This window comes from Callithrix jacchus, chromosome 19 (genome assembly GCF_049354715.1).
Source record: "Callithrix jacchus isolate 240 chromosome 19, calJac240_pri, whole genome shotgun sequence".
In the NCBI taxonomy this organism is placed as follows: domain Eukaryota; kingdom Metazoa; phylum Chordata; class Mammalia; order Primates; family Cebidae; genus Callithrix; species Callithrix jacchus.
In genome coordinates, this window is record NC_133520.1 from 48,367,779 (window position 1) to 48,387,648 (window position 19,870).

Sequence of the window (19,870 nt, forward strand, 5' to 3'; positions counted from 1 at the left end):
ATTTGTTGGCAGGGTCCCCATCCCAATGTTCTTCCCGTGATTAATACAGAGGAAAGTAAGGGGATGAAAATGGTCCACTGGATACTCTAGCAGTGCCCCTGGCAATCACCTCACCCTCTGGAAGCTACTCATTTGAGATAGAGGTTCTGACTCTAAACCAGTATTTCTTTTGGGCAGCCCCAGTCACTGAGACTCAGTTAATCCTTTGTTGACTTGCTCCAGTGACTATAACTATCCTCTCTCTAATTGCCTTCTCTGGGTGACCTCTCGTACTGGACCTGGGAGCCACTGCAGCCTCTCAAAGCACCAAACACCACCCTGGCCTCTCTCACCTACACCCTAAACACCTCCTCTGTCTTCATCTCAAAATTTCATCCACCAACCCTCCTACTCTTCTGCTTCTAGAAGAGATCTTACTTCCATTCTCCCGCCCCCACTATCTTTGCCTACTTCCTTCATAGCAGGTTCCTTCCTTCTGCATTTGGACACATTCAAGTGAGAGTCACATTAAACTGGTGGGCAGGAGGATCCTTTCTCTTTTCCTGATCTTCTACTTGCCATGAGATTTCTCTCAAGGCCGTCCTTGTAGGTAATGGTGCACTAAGCATCATGGGAAACTGATGCCCAGCAGGGTCCCAACTCTCCCATAGAGCATGATGGTCACAGTCTTATCTGTCCATCACTGTTTGAGTTTCCCAACTGGTTCCATACATTTTACTAATTAGTGATAAATGGTCAGAGAAAGGTAAAATCAGAATTGGCTGGAGGGATCCAAGAAAGCTCCGTGTAGGATGAAAAGCGTAGGCAAGGTATCAAGGGGCATATCATAGAAGTTCATGAGCCAAGTAGAGAAATGAGACTGGGTGTGCAAGGATGTGTGCTGAGGCATGGGGATGGACACGAGGGCTTCAGGAGGCCTAAAACGGCGGGAGGATTCTAGGTGGGTTGCCGAGTCGTTGCAGGGAGAAGCATGATGAAGGTTGAAATGAGCCCTGGGATAAGAACGAAAAGCGAATGGGGTATGAAAGACATCGAAATCTGAGTTGGACTGCAAAGAGAAACATGATGTGCCATGATGACAAATTAGATACAGAAGAGAAGAAAGAACTAGACCAAGACATTGAGCCCCTCCCATGAGCCAGGCACTGTTGCTCCAAGTCCATAAAGCTGAGTACTGGTGGGTTCGGACCTCAGACTCAGGTCTGCTGCAGGTTAGGATCACACTGGAGCCAGAGCCAGAAATGGCAGGTGCCACTGATCAGCAGAGACACGAGGAAGAGAACTGGACAGGCAGTGAGTTCAAGCTGGTGTTTCCAGGCTATGAGAGGCAGGAGGGAAGTCTAAACAGAGGCTTGAAATGAAAACCCAAGGCTGTAGAATCTGCAGTGGGTTTCTCCTACAAAAAAAGAAGTTGCTTTGGGAACATTCCTTTCATCTGATTCTCAGAGCTGGATGAAGTCATTGTTAAGTCTTTTCAAACTCAGTTATTTAAGAGATCCCAGATTTTGTGACATAGGTAAGCTCATGAAGGCAGAAGAGACAGAATAGGAAATAGGACAGAATCTTTTGGGATAACCACACACTTGGAGTAAAAGGAATGAAAGGAACCTGGAGAAAGCACGATCAGAAATGTAAAAAATTACCTAGAAGGTACCATGTCTGCAAAGTCAAAGGAGTAGCTTCAAAAAGCAAAGTCGGGGAAGTGAAGCTTGAGAAGGGGTCTGAGGGAATGAGGACGTTTAGACTTGGCAAGGAGGGAGCTACTGGGGACATCCACAAAAGTGGATTTAAGAAGGAAGAGAAGCTAGATAATTACATAAACAGGGGTACCGGCAGTGAGATAAGACTACGTTTGAAGGAAGGGAGCAATCAAATAAGGTATTGGGGTCAAAGAAAGATATTTTGAGATGGGAGAAATTAACAGGCTTCAAGATAAACCAAAGGAGTAAGTGGATAGGAGGGCAAAAAAAAAAAACCCCAAAAACTGGAAAGGATGGATTCCCATCTTGGCTTCCTAGACCAAGATTCAGGCCATGTGGGGGATTATAACATTAGAAAAGAGAAAAGAACCCTCCTTTCCAGTGGCTGGAAGGACAAAGAGACAGATTTGGAGAGGCAACTCCATGAAGGTCAAGTTAAGGATAAAATGGAACAAGTGGGTTTAAATCTACTCTGTAAAGAACGATGTGCTGGTAAACGTCCTTTCTGGAAATTCCTCATGGGTTTTCACATACTCTGCATTACTAAATGCCACTAAGTTGGAGTGTGACACTGGGCCAAGTCATTTGGCTCTCTGAACTTTTTTTTCCTTATCTGCAAAAGCTGAGAGGCATGGGGAGGGGTAGACAGGGTAATGTTTTCTAAAGGTCTCTTCCTACCCTAATGTTTTGGAGTTTGTTTATGCATCTTTCCCTTCTGATCGCTTCACGCCACCCTCTAAATCTTTTCTTTGCAATTACAGCTGCAAACCACTTCTTACTTACTTTAAATACTTCCTTAGCATGCTATGCATCCAGAAGGTGCTCAACAAATGCTTTCCAAATTAATCTAATTCCCACAGTGTCAGAGTTTCAGGACAAATGTGTGCTTCACCACCTCTCCCTCTCTCCCAAAAGCTATCTAAAGAAGCAGTCACCTAGTGTTGCTGGAATCCTTTCTTGAGTAATTCAGCTGTGATAAAAACACTTACCTGAAGCCAAAGTACAAATACAACTGAATGTCAAATAAATTAGTGCCCTAAGTATTTTAGATCCCACCCTTCCTGCCAATGTGTACATGCTAATTTCTAAGTTAAAAAATAAAAAGTCTGATGATGTAAGCCTGGGTGGGCTTTCCATCAGTTCCTTGGGAAAATGCCATAGTGCGTATCTATCTAAAGCTCCTCGTGGCTTGATTATGAAGGGAGCGAAAAGTGCAAATTTCCACTGCTCACTCCATCTTTTCATTTATACTCTGTGACATTCCTACAGCTGAGAAAACTGATTTGGTATAAACCTAAAACATACTTGAACAGCAGATAAAGAGGCCTTTCTCTCCTGGAAAGGACACTATTAGCCTAAGATTTGAATTTTAGTCCTTGTTCTGCACTGCTGAGCACTGACTTCATGTCATTAACCTTCCCAGACCTCTACAAACTAGGGCTAACCATTGTCCAACCTACTACACAGTGTCGTACACCGGCATCTATACTGCATAATTATTACTATTTGTCAATGAATATATTTAAAGATGCGTCTTGTCATTATGGAACAAGATGTATAAACACTGAGAAGAAATCTATGATGAAGTACTTCATTCTGCAAAGAGGGAAGACTGTAAGCATTCCTATCAGAACCATTTTTACAGCCAGAGCTAAGTTTTAGATCTCCATCTACGGGTAAATACAAAACTACATGACACAGTACACCCCAAGGGTAACTCAGCTGTGCTTACACAAATGAAAGAAAGATGAAGTACTCAAGAAAAGAGAAAAAATCCTTGACCAAGGTCATTTTATAACATGGTTTTCCTAAAGTCAGAGGAATATCTTCTATAAAATTCTATACAATTGCTTGAAAAAAAAAAAAAAGGACCATAACTAAAAGGATGCATGTTTTTAAATACCAAATGACAGTGTGTTGCTACATTGGTAAGTTAACAAAACCTTTAAAATAAAACACACATTCCAAATCATGGGTATATTTGGATATGACAGCAAACAAATCCATTACGGGCTGAGAGCTTATTTTATGATAGGATTTTTCTCTCCTAAGTATCCCAGCCTATCCAGAGTTTACACAAACATATTTTCAATCTCTCTTAAAGATAAACAGGCCCAAGTGGGCAGGTTTCCAGCAGATGGGGGAGTCACTGAGTTGAAGAGGATCATTCATCTACGTAACTATTTGGAAGGAATGTGAGCCGACTGGAGAAGCAGCAGCAAATGGAACAGAGATGCCAGAGAGACCGGTACAGGGTAACCAGTGACAAAACCCTCTGCAAATGAGGAATTAATTTACAGAACAGACATAACTCACAGATACAGCCCATTAAAGATTTCACCTCTTCTTCCCTTAACAGTGATCTCAGACCTCTTCTAAAACAAGAAAAGCAAAAAAAACGCTTTCTGTGGACAGGGGTCAAAAAGAAAGATGCCTCAATGTGCTGGAGTGCTGAATACAAATCCAGTAGACAATGATTTGCTCAAGACAATAATTCAGACGTTCTCATCAGAACATATGAAATGGCCAAATTCACAATTATGGTGGCTTAATGACTGTTTTTCTTTTTCTGTGCAAAACAGCTTCATCCATCACTATCACAAAGTCTTCCATCTACAACTGTTTTATCAAGATGTACAGATTCCTAATACTCCTTGGACTATTTGGTTTAAAAAAAAAAAGAAGAAATAACTCATATTGACAAGCTTGTATGTAACAGAGAAATAAATGCCCTCAGGAAAAGAAAAGAAATTATTTTAATGTAGGAACTACAGTCTCCCTGTTATTAACCCCATCATTTCTGAACCACCAACATTCTCAGGTTAAGAGGAAAAAGAGGGGGGCGGGTGGGTAAAGGAGAAAAGGTAATAGCTGGAGGAGCTGGTAAAGGATTTGAGAATTTCCATATGAAAATTGTAAAATCATAAGGAAAGGCATGTTTTCCTTTTAGATGTTAATGCTATACCAAAAAAAAAAAAATCCCTCTGCTCCCCTGTGCTACCTCCTTCAAGGTCATTTATCATCAGCACAACAACCTAAGGATGTTTTATTAAAAGAAAAATCCCAGCCTGGGACTGCCAGATCTCTACCCAGGACCTAGTTATCAAAGGTGTTGCTCTGGCTGACAGGCAGCTGCTGAGTGGCACTGAGTTAACATTACTTTATATGTGCAAAACCCCATCAGCCAGCACGTTCCCTCGGTCCCCATTAAGTATTCTGATAACACCACCTCTATGAGCTCAGCCTAACAGTTAAGCCCGCAGGAAGCCTTTGAGTGCATGAAGCCTACCAAAATTTCCCAGCTAATTTTAACCCCATAGAGTTTAATACAAATTGATTGAAAAATCATGCAGCAACTAAATTTGTCCACCTGAATAAAAGATTCCTTCATTTTGAGAAAAAATCTAATGTGGTTTTAATTACTTAAAAAAAAAACCTTATAGACAATTTTCTACAGAAAAGACAACTGTATTACTAGCAGGCTTAATATATACATGAGCAAGGTATTAGCGAAGACGCTCTTCCAAGCCTGATTCTGGGCCAACAGTACTTTAAAAAGCATATGCAATGGTTCATACCATGCAGCTATCAGGTTGGATTACTATTAGGTTGCCATCTGATGCGGACCCTGGAATTTTATCCTTCCCAAAGCTTTCTCCCACTCGGTTTAATGCACAAATGATTGCCTCCCCCACCTCCAAAGAAAAAGAGGAAAAAGAGCAAAAAGAGAGTCATTTACAATGTTCCTGTGAAAATTCAGTTTTCACATGTTTATTACCCAAATACATCATCAAGACTATTTTCACACCTAAAAGTTAATATTCCAAAATTCCACCATCTCTACAATTTTCTGTGATTATAGGTAACTGGGAAATGGTACCCTTTTTTTTATTTTTATTTTTTAACTGCTTAGGTAACGAAGTATCAGCAGAAGCTGCAGTTCTAGGTTAGGGAATTCTGGGGAATCCTTCAAGGGAATATCCTTTGGGAAGGAGGGCAGAAGTGGAGAAGGAAGGACTCAAAGGATGCTAACTAGGTTATTCTTAGGAGGAAGTTAGGACATTTTCTTTTCTGGAGAGGTTCTCCAGTCCCAGCTTGGAGGTGAGCAATGCCTCAGCCTGGGAGGTATCTGCAGTGTTCGAACAAATCGGAGAGAGGAAGGAGCAGTACCAAGAGGTACTTAAGGAGAAAGAATTGTATTAGTGTGGAGCCAATCTTTCCCTGCCTGCCACCCAGTATGGGGCAACCACCCTGCCCTTACACACACACACACACACACACACACACACAGTTTGCTGCACTTGGCATGCAATAAGCCAGCGTTTAGAGAACGACACGTTCACGATGTTCCCCCACCAACACCCGCGCGCACACACGCACACACGCACACACACTCGCTTCCCATGCCTTCCGCGCTCTGCAAGCGGTCACAGCACCACCACGGATGGCACCGTCCCCAGGAACCGCGGGGACCAGGGAGGCGACTACTCCTCCGCCTTCGCAGCACCTTGACTTGGGGGAAACCTCCCGGCAGCGTCCTGCACCATCACCCCCGCCCCCGGCCAGCTGCGCCGCACGCTGTCTTCGCTCCGTGACGGTGCGCGGGTCCAGCCCGAAAGCCCAAGAAACCTCCCGGGGGCGGTATTCCCGGAGACAGCCCAAGTCCCCGCCGCTCCCCGCGCCCCCACGGGCCACCCCGCTCTACAACCTGCCCCCGGCCGCCCCGGAGGTCCCAGCCCCGCCGCCGGGCAGGCCAGACCGGCCGTCCCCTCCTCCCCCGGTTCCCGCCGCTCCGAGACGCCGGTCCCCCGTGCCCGGGGTCCAAGCCTGGGCGCCTCCCGCCGGCTCGCCGCGCTCCATCCTCTGGCTTTCCACACGCGCGCACAGACACGCGTCCTTGCCCTCCCTCGCCCCGACACGCACGCACACCTGCACACACTTGGCGATGCCGGCTCCTCCCGCATCCCCCGGGGGCACCCCTCGCCCCCGCCCGCGAGTCCCCGCTGCCCGCTGTCACTCTGCCTGGACCCCGCTAGTGGAAGCCCCGGCGCTCCCTTCCCCTGGGAGCACACGCGACGCTAGACGCTTACAGTTCGCAGGAACTGGATCTCGTCTTCGCCCTCGCCCCCATCGGCCATGGTTCGGCGCCTCCTAGCCGGGGCCGGCTCCCGAGCCCCGCGGAGCCCGGCGGCGGCCCCTGGCGCTGTCTGCTGCTTCTGCTGCCGGGAGCCGGGGGCGGGAGGGGGCCTCGCTGCCGGGTGCCGAGCGCCCGGCGGTCCCCGCCTGCAGAGCGGAGGAGGAGAAGGCGCGGGCGCGGGCTCTCGGGCGGGGGTGGTCGAGGCGCGGGGCTTCCGTGCGCCGCACTGTGCGGGAGGAGGGCGGCCGGGCCCGGAGGACGCGGGGAAGCAGCCCCGCAGCCCCGCCGCGCTCGCTGCCTGCAGCCGGCGGTCCGCTCGGCCCCGGCTCCTCCGAGCGAGTGCGCCGAGCCCGCGGAGCCGGGGTTAGTGCCGCGGTGGGGGTGGGGAGTGGAGGCGGGCGGGGAGGAGCTCGCCGGCTCCCCGCTGCTGCAGGTAATCCGCAGCCCGCTCCTCCGGGCCGCCAAACCCGAGGCCCAGCGCCACTTACTGGCTGCGCTGGGTATTGGGGCCGGAGCGCACCCGGAGAGCGCACAGCCTCCTACCTGTGCCCCTCTGGGGTCCCTGGGCTCATTCCCCTGCTCCTTCTGACCTTAAAACCCCCGGCACGATGGCTCTTCCTCCTGGTCTGGGCTAGGGCACTAACTTCCACGGCGCTCGGGATCGCACCGCATTATATCTTTCACCTGGGCGGATCGCACGGCACGATATCTTTCACCTGGGCGCACGGGGTAGCTAATCTTCAATAGAGGTTACCCAACACCTGATATTTTAAACTTGGGTTACCTCTACTCATGATCAACATGGGAATTTTTCAATATCTAGTTTTAGTGTGCCATGCTTTTCGCAGATAATCGATGCAAAGTGCACGGTCTGGGCGCACAGAACGTTAACAAATTCATTCAACAAATATATAGTGAGCTCCTATGCCAGGCAATGTGGTACGAGACAGACCCAGGAGTTTATAGTCTATAATCGAAGAGCAAGCCTTAATTCAACAAGGAAGTGCAGTAAAGTAGGGGATAATATCTGTAAGTCTGAACCCCTGGATGGCTCTAAACTCAGACTATGGTATCCATTATCCTTGCTGAGAGAAGAAATTCGGGCATTCCACCGCAGGTGTCAATATCTTGCTCTTGCAATCCTCCATGCAATAGTCTACCAAATCCCTGCTTAACAAACGACTAAGAAAATACAGTGGCTGAGACAATTTCGACAAGAAAGCATTTATCTCTTGTTCCTAGTCCACAGCGCTTTCATTTATCGTACTTAAAATAAGTATGTGCAAAGTAAAGTTTTCAAATGTCAGTACTACAGATGTAATCATTGTAAAACAAGGATTTTGGCGTCCGTTTGCCTACATCTCACATTCTGCGGCATCTAACTCGTTATTAAAATCGACCCGTGAGTTCTACGCAGTTTACGTTTTATTTTTAAGCAGTCATTAACTTTGTACTTACTGGGGTAGGTTTTGTATATTTCCAGGAGAATGAATACCATAAACATATCTATAAATACTCGCCGTGATGGAACTAGTACTGTTCTGTCCTATCTCACGGAAGTACACTGGTCATCTTACCTAAAAACGTGTCCTATCCTTGTAGCCATGTCGGCTAACCAACGTTAAACCATTATTATTAATGTGAACGTTTACATAACATTTATGTGAACTTACAAAGTCTCGAAATGAACAACCAGTGAGCTCCCAAAAGGTCAGGTAAAAGTGCTCCATGAGCAATGACTGTATTCTGAAATTGGCTCACAGTTTAATGTTAAATGATCTTCCAAATTTAGAACATATCAAATTGACATTTTAAAGTATTTTTTTCGGAACTATGCAGAGACGGGTTTCTTAATTACTCCATTCTACCCAGATGGTAGGTAAAATAATATAAAAACTCTTACCACATCTTCGTTTTGGCATTTTAACTAGGCTGTAAACTTTTCCAGAAAGAGTTATGGTTATTATTTCTTTAGTTCTCTCAGTGTAAGTGGAATAATGCTAAATGGCCTAGACACTCAATGATTCTTATTCACCCCATACAGCCTTCAACAGCAAGTAGACACAGAGCAGAGGATGTTTATAAACTATACCATGTATGCGGACTTTACAACACATATATACAAAATTATGAGGTTTATGGATCTCTAGTCTGTTCTAAAACTATAAAAATATGTTTAAGAATGATATACAACATTTATTTTTAAAAAGAAAAACAAAGCAATCCAGCCTCTATTAAAAATACAAAAAATTGGCCAGGTGAGGTGGCATGCCCCCGTAGTCCCAGCTACTGGGCAGGCTGAGACAGAAGAATTGCTTGAACCCAAGAGGTGGAGGTTGCAGTGAGCCGAGATTGGGCCACCGTACACCAGCCTGAGTGACAGAGCGAGAATCTTTCTCAGAAAAAGAAGAAAACCAAAGCAAATATAGAGTGTTTTAATATTGCTGATGGGCATATTGGTGGAATATTATTTTTGGAACTCTGATATTCTGTTGCATTTCATAATTATATAACAATAACTTTTATAAGAAAGCAATTTCAGTGAAAGCGATGGAAACTTTTTACTTACAGCTTTTTTTAAAAAAATTAACTCTTTTGGATGGTTTAGTTATAATTTCCTAGTTTCTTCTTCTGGTGGACAATTGTAAAAAAATTTGTTTCCAGCACTTTGGGAGGTCAAGGCAGGCAGATCACGAGGTCAGGAGATCAAGACCATCCTGGCCAACATGGTGAAACCCTGTCTCTACTAAAAATACAAAAATTAGCTGGGCGTGATGGCACATGCTTGTATTTCCAGCTACTCAGGAGGTTGAGGCAGGAGAATCGCTTGAACCAGGGAGATGGAGGTTGCAGTGAGCCGAGATTATGCCACTACCCTTTAGCCTAGCAACAGAGGTGAGACTCTGTCTCAATTAAAAAATAAAATAAAATTTGTTTTCCAGTGCAAAGATCATAGGATACCAACTGACCTCAATTTTAAGCCTACTTGAGAAAAAGTATATGTAATTTGGATACAGCTTAAAGTTTATGTTTACTGTCTTTAATTCTTGTAGACTCAGACTAAAAGGAATTAGCAAGTAGACCTTTTTCTAAGCACAAAACTATAGTTCAACAGAAAAAATTATTTACCATGTTCATTACAATATAGTATTTGATATCTATGTATTTTGTAATTTTTATTAAAATATTTCTTGACGGGACATCATGGCTCACACTTGTTATCCCAGTGCTTTGAGAGGCCAAAATGGGAGAATTCCTTGAGGCCAGGAGTTCAAAACCAGCCTAGGCAATGGAGACCTCATCGCTACCAAGAAAAAAAAAATTAATTAGCTAGGCATGGTGACACACACCTGTAGTCCTAGCTGCTTGGGAGACTGAGTGGAAAGACTGCTTGAGCCCAGGAGTCTGAGGCTGCAGTGAGCTATGATCAAGCCACTGCCCTACTGCCTGACTGACAGAGCAAGATCTTCTCTCAAGCAAAAAATTGTCCTTTTCTGAATCCGTGTTATGTATAATAGCTTATTTTGCTTTTTATTATATTAATATTGCTTTATTATAATCTCCATATTCAATATATAACACTCCACTTTAAATCTTGATTAATCATGAAATTATTAATAAGAAGTCCAGAGGATGACATCTCTATGTTTCTTAGTCCAAATTTGGGAAATGTTCTCCTTTATGACTAATTTTATATTCTGCAAGAGAGGGAAAATTTTATTTCCCCTTTTTTAATTAAGAGTTTTTCTGCAGTCATCTAAGTAAGAATGAGCCATTGTAGCCCACTTATTCACTATGCTAGACAGCCTTAAAGAAGAAAAAATTAGGACAAATGTAAGATTTTTCATTTTGACTTACAACTTACTAAGCTCCCCAATGATGTACATGAGCTTAAAAAATTAACTTCTTCCTCAAGGTTTCTACGGAAACTCAGCTAAGATACTCAATGTTATCATTTTAATTCAGCTTCTTTCAGTTACGATCACATACATTAAAGGCTTCATTACTGACTTGAAAGCCTCTGGAATTGTCATCAAATCATTATAAAATTAGGATTAGAGAGCTTCTAACATCCTGAGATTTAGCCCATTTCTTGTTAACTCAGATTTCCTGTTTCAAAATCTCTAAGGAACGTTTCATACCTATCTTCTATTCCCACTTCAGAACTCAACAAACCAACATTTTACAAAATTTCTGCTTTATTTACATCCTTATTACACATGTTCTAAAATACTAGAATTCTGATGAGCACCTGTCCTAGAAATAAATCCCTGGGGTCACTAAGTCCTCACATCCATCACATGGCCTGAATCTCTGGGTCTGCATTAATGCAAGATAGCCAGAAATGACATTACGAATGATGACAATAGTGACAAAACCTCAATGACATTACGGATGATGACAATGGTGACAAAACCTCATTTATTGAGCATTTACTATGCTTCAGGCACTTTCATTTTATTTTTTCTTTTCATCTTCCAGCAATGTCACTTTTGGGAAAAAAAAGGAATGAAGGCTTAAAGGAGTTAAGTAGCTTGGCCAAGATTATGCGGCTGCTGAGTGATGAGGAGGGGTCCGAGGACTACTCCCCTACCTCCATCCCAAATCAGAAAGCACGAAAGAGAGTCTAGACTAGCACGGGCTATAAAAGGCTCTGGCAGCCCCGGGAGATCTGTCCCTGGTTTCAGGCCAAAGCAAGTCCTGCTAGCTCTTGGAATGCCAAGTAAGTTCTGGAAAGAAACAGGGATTACCATGTGTTCAGCGATAAAATCCAAGTTATGCCTTTGTTTGAATTCTTAGGGGAAATCAATGTTTCAAGACTCGAAGGTTATTCATCACTGTCGTATTAGTTCCTTTTAAAAATATGAAGCCCCAAACTACAATTAGTATTCTGATTTCCAGAGTCAGGACTGAACTACATGCAGATGGTAAAAATACACGTGATCTACCTCTTGGAACCAGAAGAGCCCTAGGCAACACAGAGCGGGTGACCCTCCTGACTAGAGGTTTGCTTATTACTGTAGACCCCTCTTATCCACAGCTTTGCTTTCAGCAGTTCCAGTTACTCAAAGTTCCAAAATATAAAATGGAAAATTCCAGAAATAATTCCTACTTTTTTTTTTTTTTGAGACAGAGTCTTGCTCTCTTGCCCAGGCTGAAGTGCAGTGGTATGATCTCGGTTCACTGCAACCTCTGCCTCCTGGCTTCAGTCAATTCTCCTGCCTCAGCCTCCCGAGTAACTGGGATTACAAGTGCACACCACCACAGCTGGTTAATTTTTGTATTTTTAGTAGAGACGGGGCTTCACCATGTTGCTCAGGCTGGTCTCGAACTCCTGACTTTGTGATCCACGGGCCTCAGCCTCCCAAAGTGCTGGGATTACAGGCGTTAGCCACTATGCAGCCCAATTCCTACATTTTTAATTGTGTGCCAGTCTGAGTAGCATGATGAAACCTTTACCAGATATTTACAGAACAATAGGACATGAGCAGGTTCTTGAACTCTTTATTTGTTCATTCATAGATAGAAATTTATTGTGAGTGTCCTAGGCTTTCTCCTAGCAAATAAAGCACTGGCCCTATCTTCATGGGGCTTTTATTCCAAGGGAGGAGCTAGACACCAACAAGTAAATGAATGTCACGTGCATTGAGTGCTACCAAAAATACAAAGCAGAAGCCGAGAGGAATAGCTCATGCCTGCAGCCCCAGGTACCAAGGAGGCAGAGGTGGAGGCAGTAGGATTGCTTGAGTTCAAGTCCAGCCTGAGTGGAGAGTGAGACCCTATGAAAGAAAGGAAAGAGGAAAGAAAGAGAGAGAGAGAGAGAGAGAGAGAGAAGGAAGGAAGGAAGGAAGGAAGGAAGGAAGGAAGGAAGGAAGGAAGGAAGGAAGGAAGGAAGGAAGGAAAAGAAAAGAAAGAATGGAAAGGAAAGAGAGAAAGAGAAAAAAGGAAAGAGAGAAAATAAATGAAAGAAGGAAAAGAAAGAAAGAAAGAAGGACCCTTTCCTAGGGTCTCAACATAGAGAAACCCTAGGAAAGAAAGAAAGGGGGGGAGGGAGGGAGGAAGGAAGGAAGGAAAGAGAAAGAGAGGGAAAGAAAAGAAAGAAAGAGAAAAGGGAAGGAAGGAGAGACAGGAGGAAGGAAAGAAGGAATGAAGGAAGGAAAAGGAAGAAAGGAAGGGAGGGAAGAAGGGAGGGAGGGAGGGAAGGAGGGAAGAGGCAGGATAAAGGTAATAGAGGGACCAGATTTGTAGAGAAAATGGTCAGGGAAGACAGCCCTGATGAAGTCACATGGCAACAGTAGCCTGAATCAAGCCGAAGAATGAGCCTTGTGGCTCTCTAAGGGAAGAGCATTCCACGCAGAGGAATTCTATGTGTGAAGGCTTGGAGGTAAGAGTGTGTATGGCATGTGTGAAGGATTGTGAGGAGGGCAGGGCAGGGCAGTGCAGTGGTGCACTATGGGCGGAGCAAAGAGGGAGCAGGAAGGTGCTGGATGATGAGGTCAGGGAGGCAGCGAACACAACACACATCCTGCCCATTCCGAATGGGAACATCCATTGCTTTTTTTTTCAGGAAAAGAGTTTAGTGTGCTCAGTCTGGTTTCAACTAGGCCAGCTGGCTACCCATTTTAACATCTGACCTGAATCTCCACGCTCTCTATGCATTTCTCATTCCTAGATACTAGAAATCTACCATCTGAGTAGAAATTCTCCTTACCTGTTGAAGTATGCTAAGAAGTCCAGCTTGGTGGATTGTATTTATTCATTGTGATATTAAGGCACCCTACATTTCACCAGCCTTGTTATTGACTTGAGAGATGGTGTAAACAAATGGACTCATGTTCACCTGCTGCCAGGAATCAGGACGAGATAATGGTTATGAGTATAGGCTTTCAAGCCAAACAGACTCAGTTCTCTTCCCTTCCTTTCAACTCACTAGCAAGTTACTTAACTGTCTAAACTTCTGTTTTTCTGTGTATACAATGAAGATAATAATAATACCTCCTAAGGTTCCTGTTGATTAAATGAGACAATGACTCTATCTTGCAGAGTGCAATGCCTAGAATATGGACGCACTCACTAAATTGTACATGCATGTATGTGTATGTATTTATGTAAGTTTGTGGCTCCTGTTAAACTTAGAACTGAAATTATTTATATTATCAGAAATAAAATCAATCAGATGGTATGTTCAGTGCAACAACTTTAAAAATATAGATTTTTCTAATTTTTCTGTCATGATTATTATTACCAATATTAAAAGAGTTTCTTTGGTAAGTTCTCGTCTGATGCACAAACACTCACTGTCTCATAATATTCCACTATCTTTTAGAATTTTTTTTTAGTTACAAGTAATAGAAACCTAAAAAAAAAAAAAGAGGTGCTTAAACAACAGAGATTATTTCTCTCATGTAACATTAAGTCTAAAAGTAGGCAGTCCGAAACTAGTGCCATGGCTCCATGATGTCATCAGTGTGCCAACCTCCCGTCTTATCAGTCCCTCATCCTTCGTTCATGGAGTCAAGTCTCACTGTTGCAACATGGCTGCTGCTGCAGCAGCCATTGCAAACAAATTCCAGATGGGAGCAGGGCCTGTATGGTGGGGCAAAGGGAGCATGCCATATGAGTTAATCCACCAGTTAAACAGCTTTCCTGGAAGTTCCACCAGTAATTTTCACGTCTATCTCATTGGCTAGAATTTAGTCACCTGTCTTTATGAGAGACGCAATGGAAATATGGGTTTCAGCTGGCTCCATTGCCACCCTCAACACAATTAGGGCTCCCTTGACAAGAAAAAAAAAGGAAGGTGAACATTAAATAGGCAACCAGCAGATTTGGCCTCAACTGTCTTGTCATATGATACATGTATGTAGTATGTTAGATTTTATGATTAAGAGGATAGTCTCATGAACTGTAGACAATCCCTTAAGAAAAGAGGTATGTTTTGTGTCATCAAATGAGGGGGTTCATGTTCATCATTTCCAAATGGAAATACTTAACATTCCTCAAATGTCAAAAAACATAATAACATAATTTACTAAAATAGCCTCCTTTGTTTTCAGATTCCAGTTTAATCAAATGTTCCTGTCAGAGCATGAGGCTGCAGGGAACTATGACCATGACACTGTACTCTGGCCTGGGCAACAGAGTAAGACCCTATCTCTAAAACAGCTTCCTGTCACACACATTAGATGTCTTTTGTATATAATATGTTGGAGTCGGGGTTTTGGGGGGTCTTTTGTTGTTGTTGTTGTTGTTTAAACTACAAGATCCTACCATGTTCTAGCTTCAACTTGACTTAACTATATTTGTCTGGGATAGAGGTGGTTCCGGTGAAAAATGGTAGGTTACATCCAGAGCTAAGACGGTGATGCTTTGGGAAGGTTAGGAAATCCAGGAGCATGCTGACACCAGCTTCTGCGGCTCTTAACTAGACTTCAGCCGAGTCACTGTGCTATGATACAAACGGAATTATCTTTTTGAATTTGTCATTGGATATCGTGAGCATAGGGAAATTTCTAAAGGTGAAGGACTGAGGAACGTGAATTAGAGAATAGGAGCTCTAAACCTCAAGCGTGACGTGATTTTTCAGCCTCTGTGCTGTGATATGTGGCAGAATTCTGAGCTTACACTTCAGGCAGCAGGTGTGCTGGGCCACCAGTGGGGGCTTGGTTCGGCCATGAAGGTGGACGTTGCCCAGATCAACATCCTCTTCCTGATATATGCGGTGCACTGATGAGAGCTGAAGGCAGATGTGCAGGGCGAGCCTACCGTAAAGGCTCACTCAGAGGGTTTGCAGCTGACGCTCTTGCACCAATCCACCCATTCATTCAGCATTACTTCTGCCTGGTTCTGCACTTGCTTCCCTGAGTAAACAAGGCAGTGCCTGCTTCCTGGAGCTTACAAGGTGTACAGTGCAGACAGGTGAGTGCTGTGACTGGTAGATAAGATGGGGCAGTGAGGGGAAAGGCTGGAATGTTCCTTGGAGCAAGTGACTTGTAAGCTGAATGGTAAGAAGGCATCACCCAGATCTGAGGCGGGAAGGGCCAGGAAGGCCAGTGGCCCTCATGATGAAAGGGTGTAAGAAGGACCAAGGCCAAGGAAGCGATCTTAGAGATGAACCCAAGAAGTAAAGAAATGGTGGCATCATCCCAGGAATCTGCACTTGAACTGAGACGGGCCAAGTCATTACATAAAAGCTCATCCCTGATTTATTTTCAAGTTTTATATTGTACTTAGAGGAGTCAGGAATTTAGCAGACATTCTCAATTCCCTGAAGTCTCATCTTGCCTCAATTGTGAAATCTCAGGGTCCAAGGAAATATTTTGCCTGGGTTACACTCATGGGTTATCTGGATTGGCAGTTGCCAACCTTCTTTTTTTCTTCTTCTTCTTCTTTTTTTTTTTGAGAGAGTCTTGCTCTAGCGCCCAGCTGGGGTGCAGTCGCACAATCTTGGTTCACTGCAGCCTCTGCCTCCCAGATTCAAGCAATTCTGCCTCAGCCTCCTGAGTAGCTGGGACTACAGGCGCCCGCCACCATACCCGGCTAACTTTTGTATTTTTAGTACTTGTATATTGCAGTGCCTTAGTTTCACCGTATCCGCCACGTCTCGAACTCCTGACCTTGTAATACACCTGCCTCAGCCTCGCAAAGTGCTGGGATTACAGGCGTGAGCCACCGCACCTGGCCCTTCTTTTCTTACTGTAGTTTATTAATGATTTCTTTGTTCAAAAAAGAAAACAAGTTTTTGAGTACCTATTATGTAGCCAGCACTGAACAAGGTGCTAAAAATACAAATGTAACAGGATGGCACTCTCTCATCTCAGCCTCAGCTAGGGCACCAGAAGGTCAAAAACAACAAAACAGGTAAACAAGACTACCACATTCTAAAGACAATATTAAGACACCTATGTGGGACTTGCAGAGAGGGTGCTGGACACTGATTTTGAAGCTTATAGTAGAGGTAGAAGCGGCTGAGAGAGAGGATTTCTTTGGAGAAAGTTGGAGTACTGTCCTATTCCTAACCCCGCCCACCTATCTCAGGGAGAAGAGACGGGGCACAAGACATACATCCCCCCGCTCAAGCCAGGAAGATAGGCTGCAAGCAAACCACACAGAAAGCTTGATATGGGTCCCCTGGAGATTTCTATCTGACTCATGCCTGAGAAATGCAAATAGTAAGTAGCTATTTCTTTTTTTGAGGCAGAGTCTCTGTCCCCCAGGCTGGAGTGCAGTGGTGCAATCTCAGCTCACTGCAACCTCTGCCTCCCGGGTTCAGGAAATTCTCCTGCCTTAGCCTCCTTAGTATCTGGGATTACAGGTGCTTGCCACCACACCTGGCTAACTTTTTTATTTTTAATAAAGACAGGGTTTCACCATGTTGGTCAAGCTGGTCTCGAACTCCTGACCTCGTGATCTGCCCTCCTCGGCCTCCGAAGTGCTGGGATTACAGGCGTGAGACACTGCACTCGGAGATAAGCGGCTCTTTTAGGGGACCATACACAGCCACACCAGGAGCTAGCTGCCAGCCACAGACTGCAGAGAGAAGTATTTCCCTTAGCCAAGCTATGACATGCAACCTAGGACTGTCTTAAGAGAGCCTACCCAAGAAAACTACCTGCCAGGGGCTGAGCAACCTCAGCACGAAGAGTCTGGATGGAGGTGTGCTGAAGATGCAGGCACCAGGGCTGGGGAGAGGTGAGGTGCCAGAGGCATCACCACTTGCAAGTAGCTGAAGAGGAGAGGGGTGGCCCTCTGAGCAACCCCTAAAAACATCGCTCAGAGAATCGCCTTGAAAAATCTTCCCAGTGCTGGTAACTTAAGACTCTTCCTGCTATGCTCTTGGCCTCACTCTCAGTGGCCACTGCCAGCCCTGGAAGGTACGAGGCTCCTGGTGAGGGTGCAAGGAGGCTCAAAGGAGGGAAATTAAAGGGAAGCTGACCTCCCAAGCTAGATCCTCCCATTCTCTGGGAGGGACACACTTTTTATATGAAGTTTAAAGTCCTGGTTGTGAAACTGGACTGAACATTCCAGCATGCAGCCAAGACTATTCTCGGGACTAAAAGTGACAGGAATGTCCTCTGGGCAAAAAACAAGCCTCCACAAGGTTGCAAAGGGACCTCGAGAGGAAAGAATACAGCTGCTTTCAGCATCCCTGTTGAACTCTGGTCCTTCCACGTAACAATTGCACAACGGTGCGTGACACACACAAGATTTGCCTTCAGGAAGCACACAAAGTCTAAGTGAAAAAGGTTCAGAGCAATTACAGCACAGCATGCTAAAACGTAGGGCCTATAGGGAAAGAAGCAGCCTTCAACCCTCTGTTGATGTCGAGGTAGGGTTGCCAGGCAAAAGACAGGACACCCAGATACAGTTCAATTTCAGGTAAGTATCAAATAATTTCTTAGTGTAAGTATGTCTCCTGCAATAGTTTTGTTTGTTTATTCTGGTCAGGCTTTGCTCAAGAGACAGAGGACCTGGAAACCCGTGTTGACCTGACCTCTCCTCCTTGCTGCTCTTATTCTTCCCGCAGTTTGAGTTCTGCCAACACGCCTGGTCACCATGGATGACTGGCATACCTGCCATCATCTACTGTTTTTTATTTTTATTTATTTATGTATTTTTTTAACTTTTTGAGACTGAGTCTTGCTCTGTCGCCCAGGCTGGAGTGCAATGGTGCGATCTTGGTTCACTGCAACCTCTGCCTCCTGGGTTCAAGCGATTCTCTGGTCTCAGCCTCCTGAGTAGCTGGAATTACAGGAGTCCGCCACCATGCCTGGCTAATTTTTTGTATTTTTAGTAGAGATGGGGTTTTATCTTGTTGGCCAGGCTGGTCCTGAACTCCTGACTTCAGGTGATCTGCCTGCCTTGGCCTCCCAAAGTGCTGGGATTACAGGCGTGAGCCACCATGCCCAGCCTGTTTTTTATTTTTAATTTAATTGTTTTTCTTTTTTTTTTTTGAGACTGAGTCTCAATTTGTTGCCCCCACACTGGAATACAGTGATGCCATCTTGGCTCACTGCTACTTCCACCCGGGTTTAAGCAATTCTCGTGCCTCACCCTCCTGAGTAGCTGGGATCACAAGTGCCCGCCACCATGCCCTGATAATTTTTACATTTTCACTGGAGACCGAGTTTCACCATGTTGACCAGGCTGGTCTTGAATTCCTAACCTCAAGTGATCTGCCCACCTCGGTCTCCTGAAGTGCTGGGATTATAGGCATGAGCCATTGTGCCCGGCCCATCTACTCTTTTTTCATAACTGCCTCCAGAGAAATTATGAGAATCTAAATAAGATCATCCAAATATTACCTCTAGGCTGTGACTTCTACATAGTTTATCTCTAGCATCCATCTCTTCCCCTAAGCTCCACAATTCTATCCAACAACCTACTCAGCCCCTCTGTGTGAATGGACAGTAGACACCTCATATTGGACATTTCCCAGATAGAGCCCCCAACTCCCAAATCTCTTCCCCAAACCTCTTGTTCTTAAGTCTTCCCCATCTCAGTAGATGGTGCCTCCTTATCAAGCCAAAGACGCAGGCATCATCTTTGGATTCACTCTCTTTCCTCAATCTCCATATCTAATCCATCAGCAAGTCCTACTTCTAAATAGATCTCAAATCTAGATGCTCCTAATTACGCCCATTGCCAGTGCCCTAGTCCGAGGTCCCCTCTGCTCTGCTTCCAAAGCCTCTCTCTCCTGCCTCCACCCAGTCTGGTCCCCCATACCTCTTCTCTTTGTCCTTGAGTGGAATTCATGCCCTTGATCACACACCTACAAGGATCTGCCTCTCTGTTCTTTCCCACCCCTCTCATTGTCCCATACCTGCCCCCTTCATTCAATGCACTTTAACTGCACTGGCCAAGGCCACCCACTAAGTGTTCCTCTGTGGAGCACTCTCCCTGGGAGGTCACTTGACTGGTTCCTTATCTCTATTTGGATCCTGGCTGAAACATCCTGTGCAACAGGTCTCCCTGGCCACCATTTCTTTTCCTTTTTCTTTTTTGAGACAGGGTTTCACTCTTGTTGTCCAGG

At 44.8% G+C, this 19,870-nt stretch overlaps 1 protein-coding gene across 23 annotated transcripts in view; it reads right to left on the bottom strand.

The window, feature by feature from the left end:
• Nucleotides 1-7,178, bottom strand: part of RYR2 (ryanodine receptor 2) — a 781,807-nt gene extending 774,629 nt beyond the window's left edge. For 21 of the 23 annotated variants that reach the window (XM_035280524.3, XM_035280523.3, XM_054248004.2 and 18 more), the window contains exon 1: nucleotides 6,791-7,178. In XM_035280524.3, coding sequence (XP_035136415.2) covers nucleotides 6,791-6,838 — 48 coding nt within the window. In that variant the 5' untranslated portion in view covers nucleotides 6,839-7,178. The remainder of the gene's footprint in view (nucleotides 1-6,790) is intronic. The other 2 variants (XM_054248012.2, XM_054248011.2) reach the window with 1 other exon arrangement.
• Nucleotides 7,179-19,870: the final 12,692 nt, after the last annotated feature.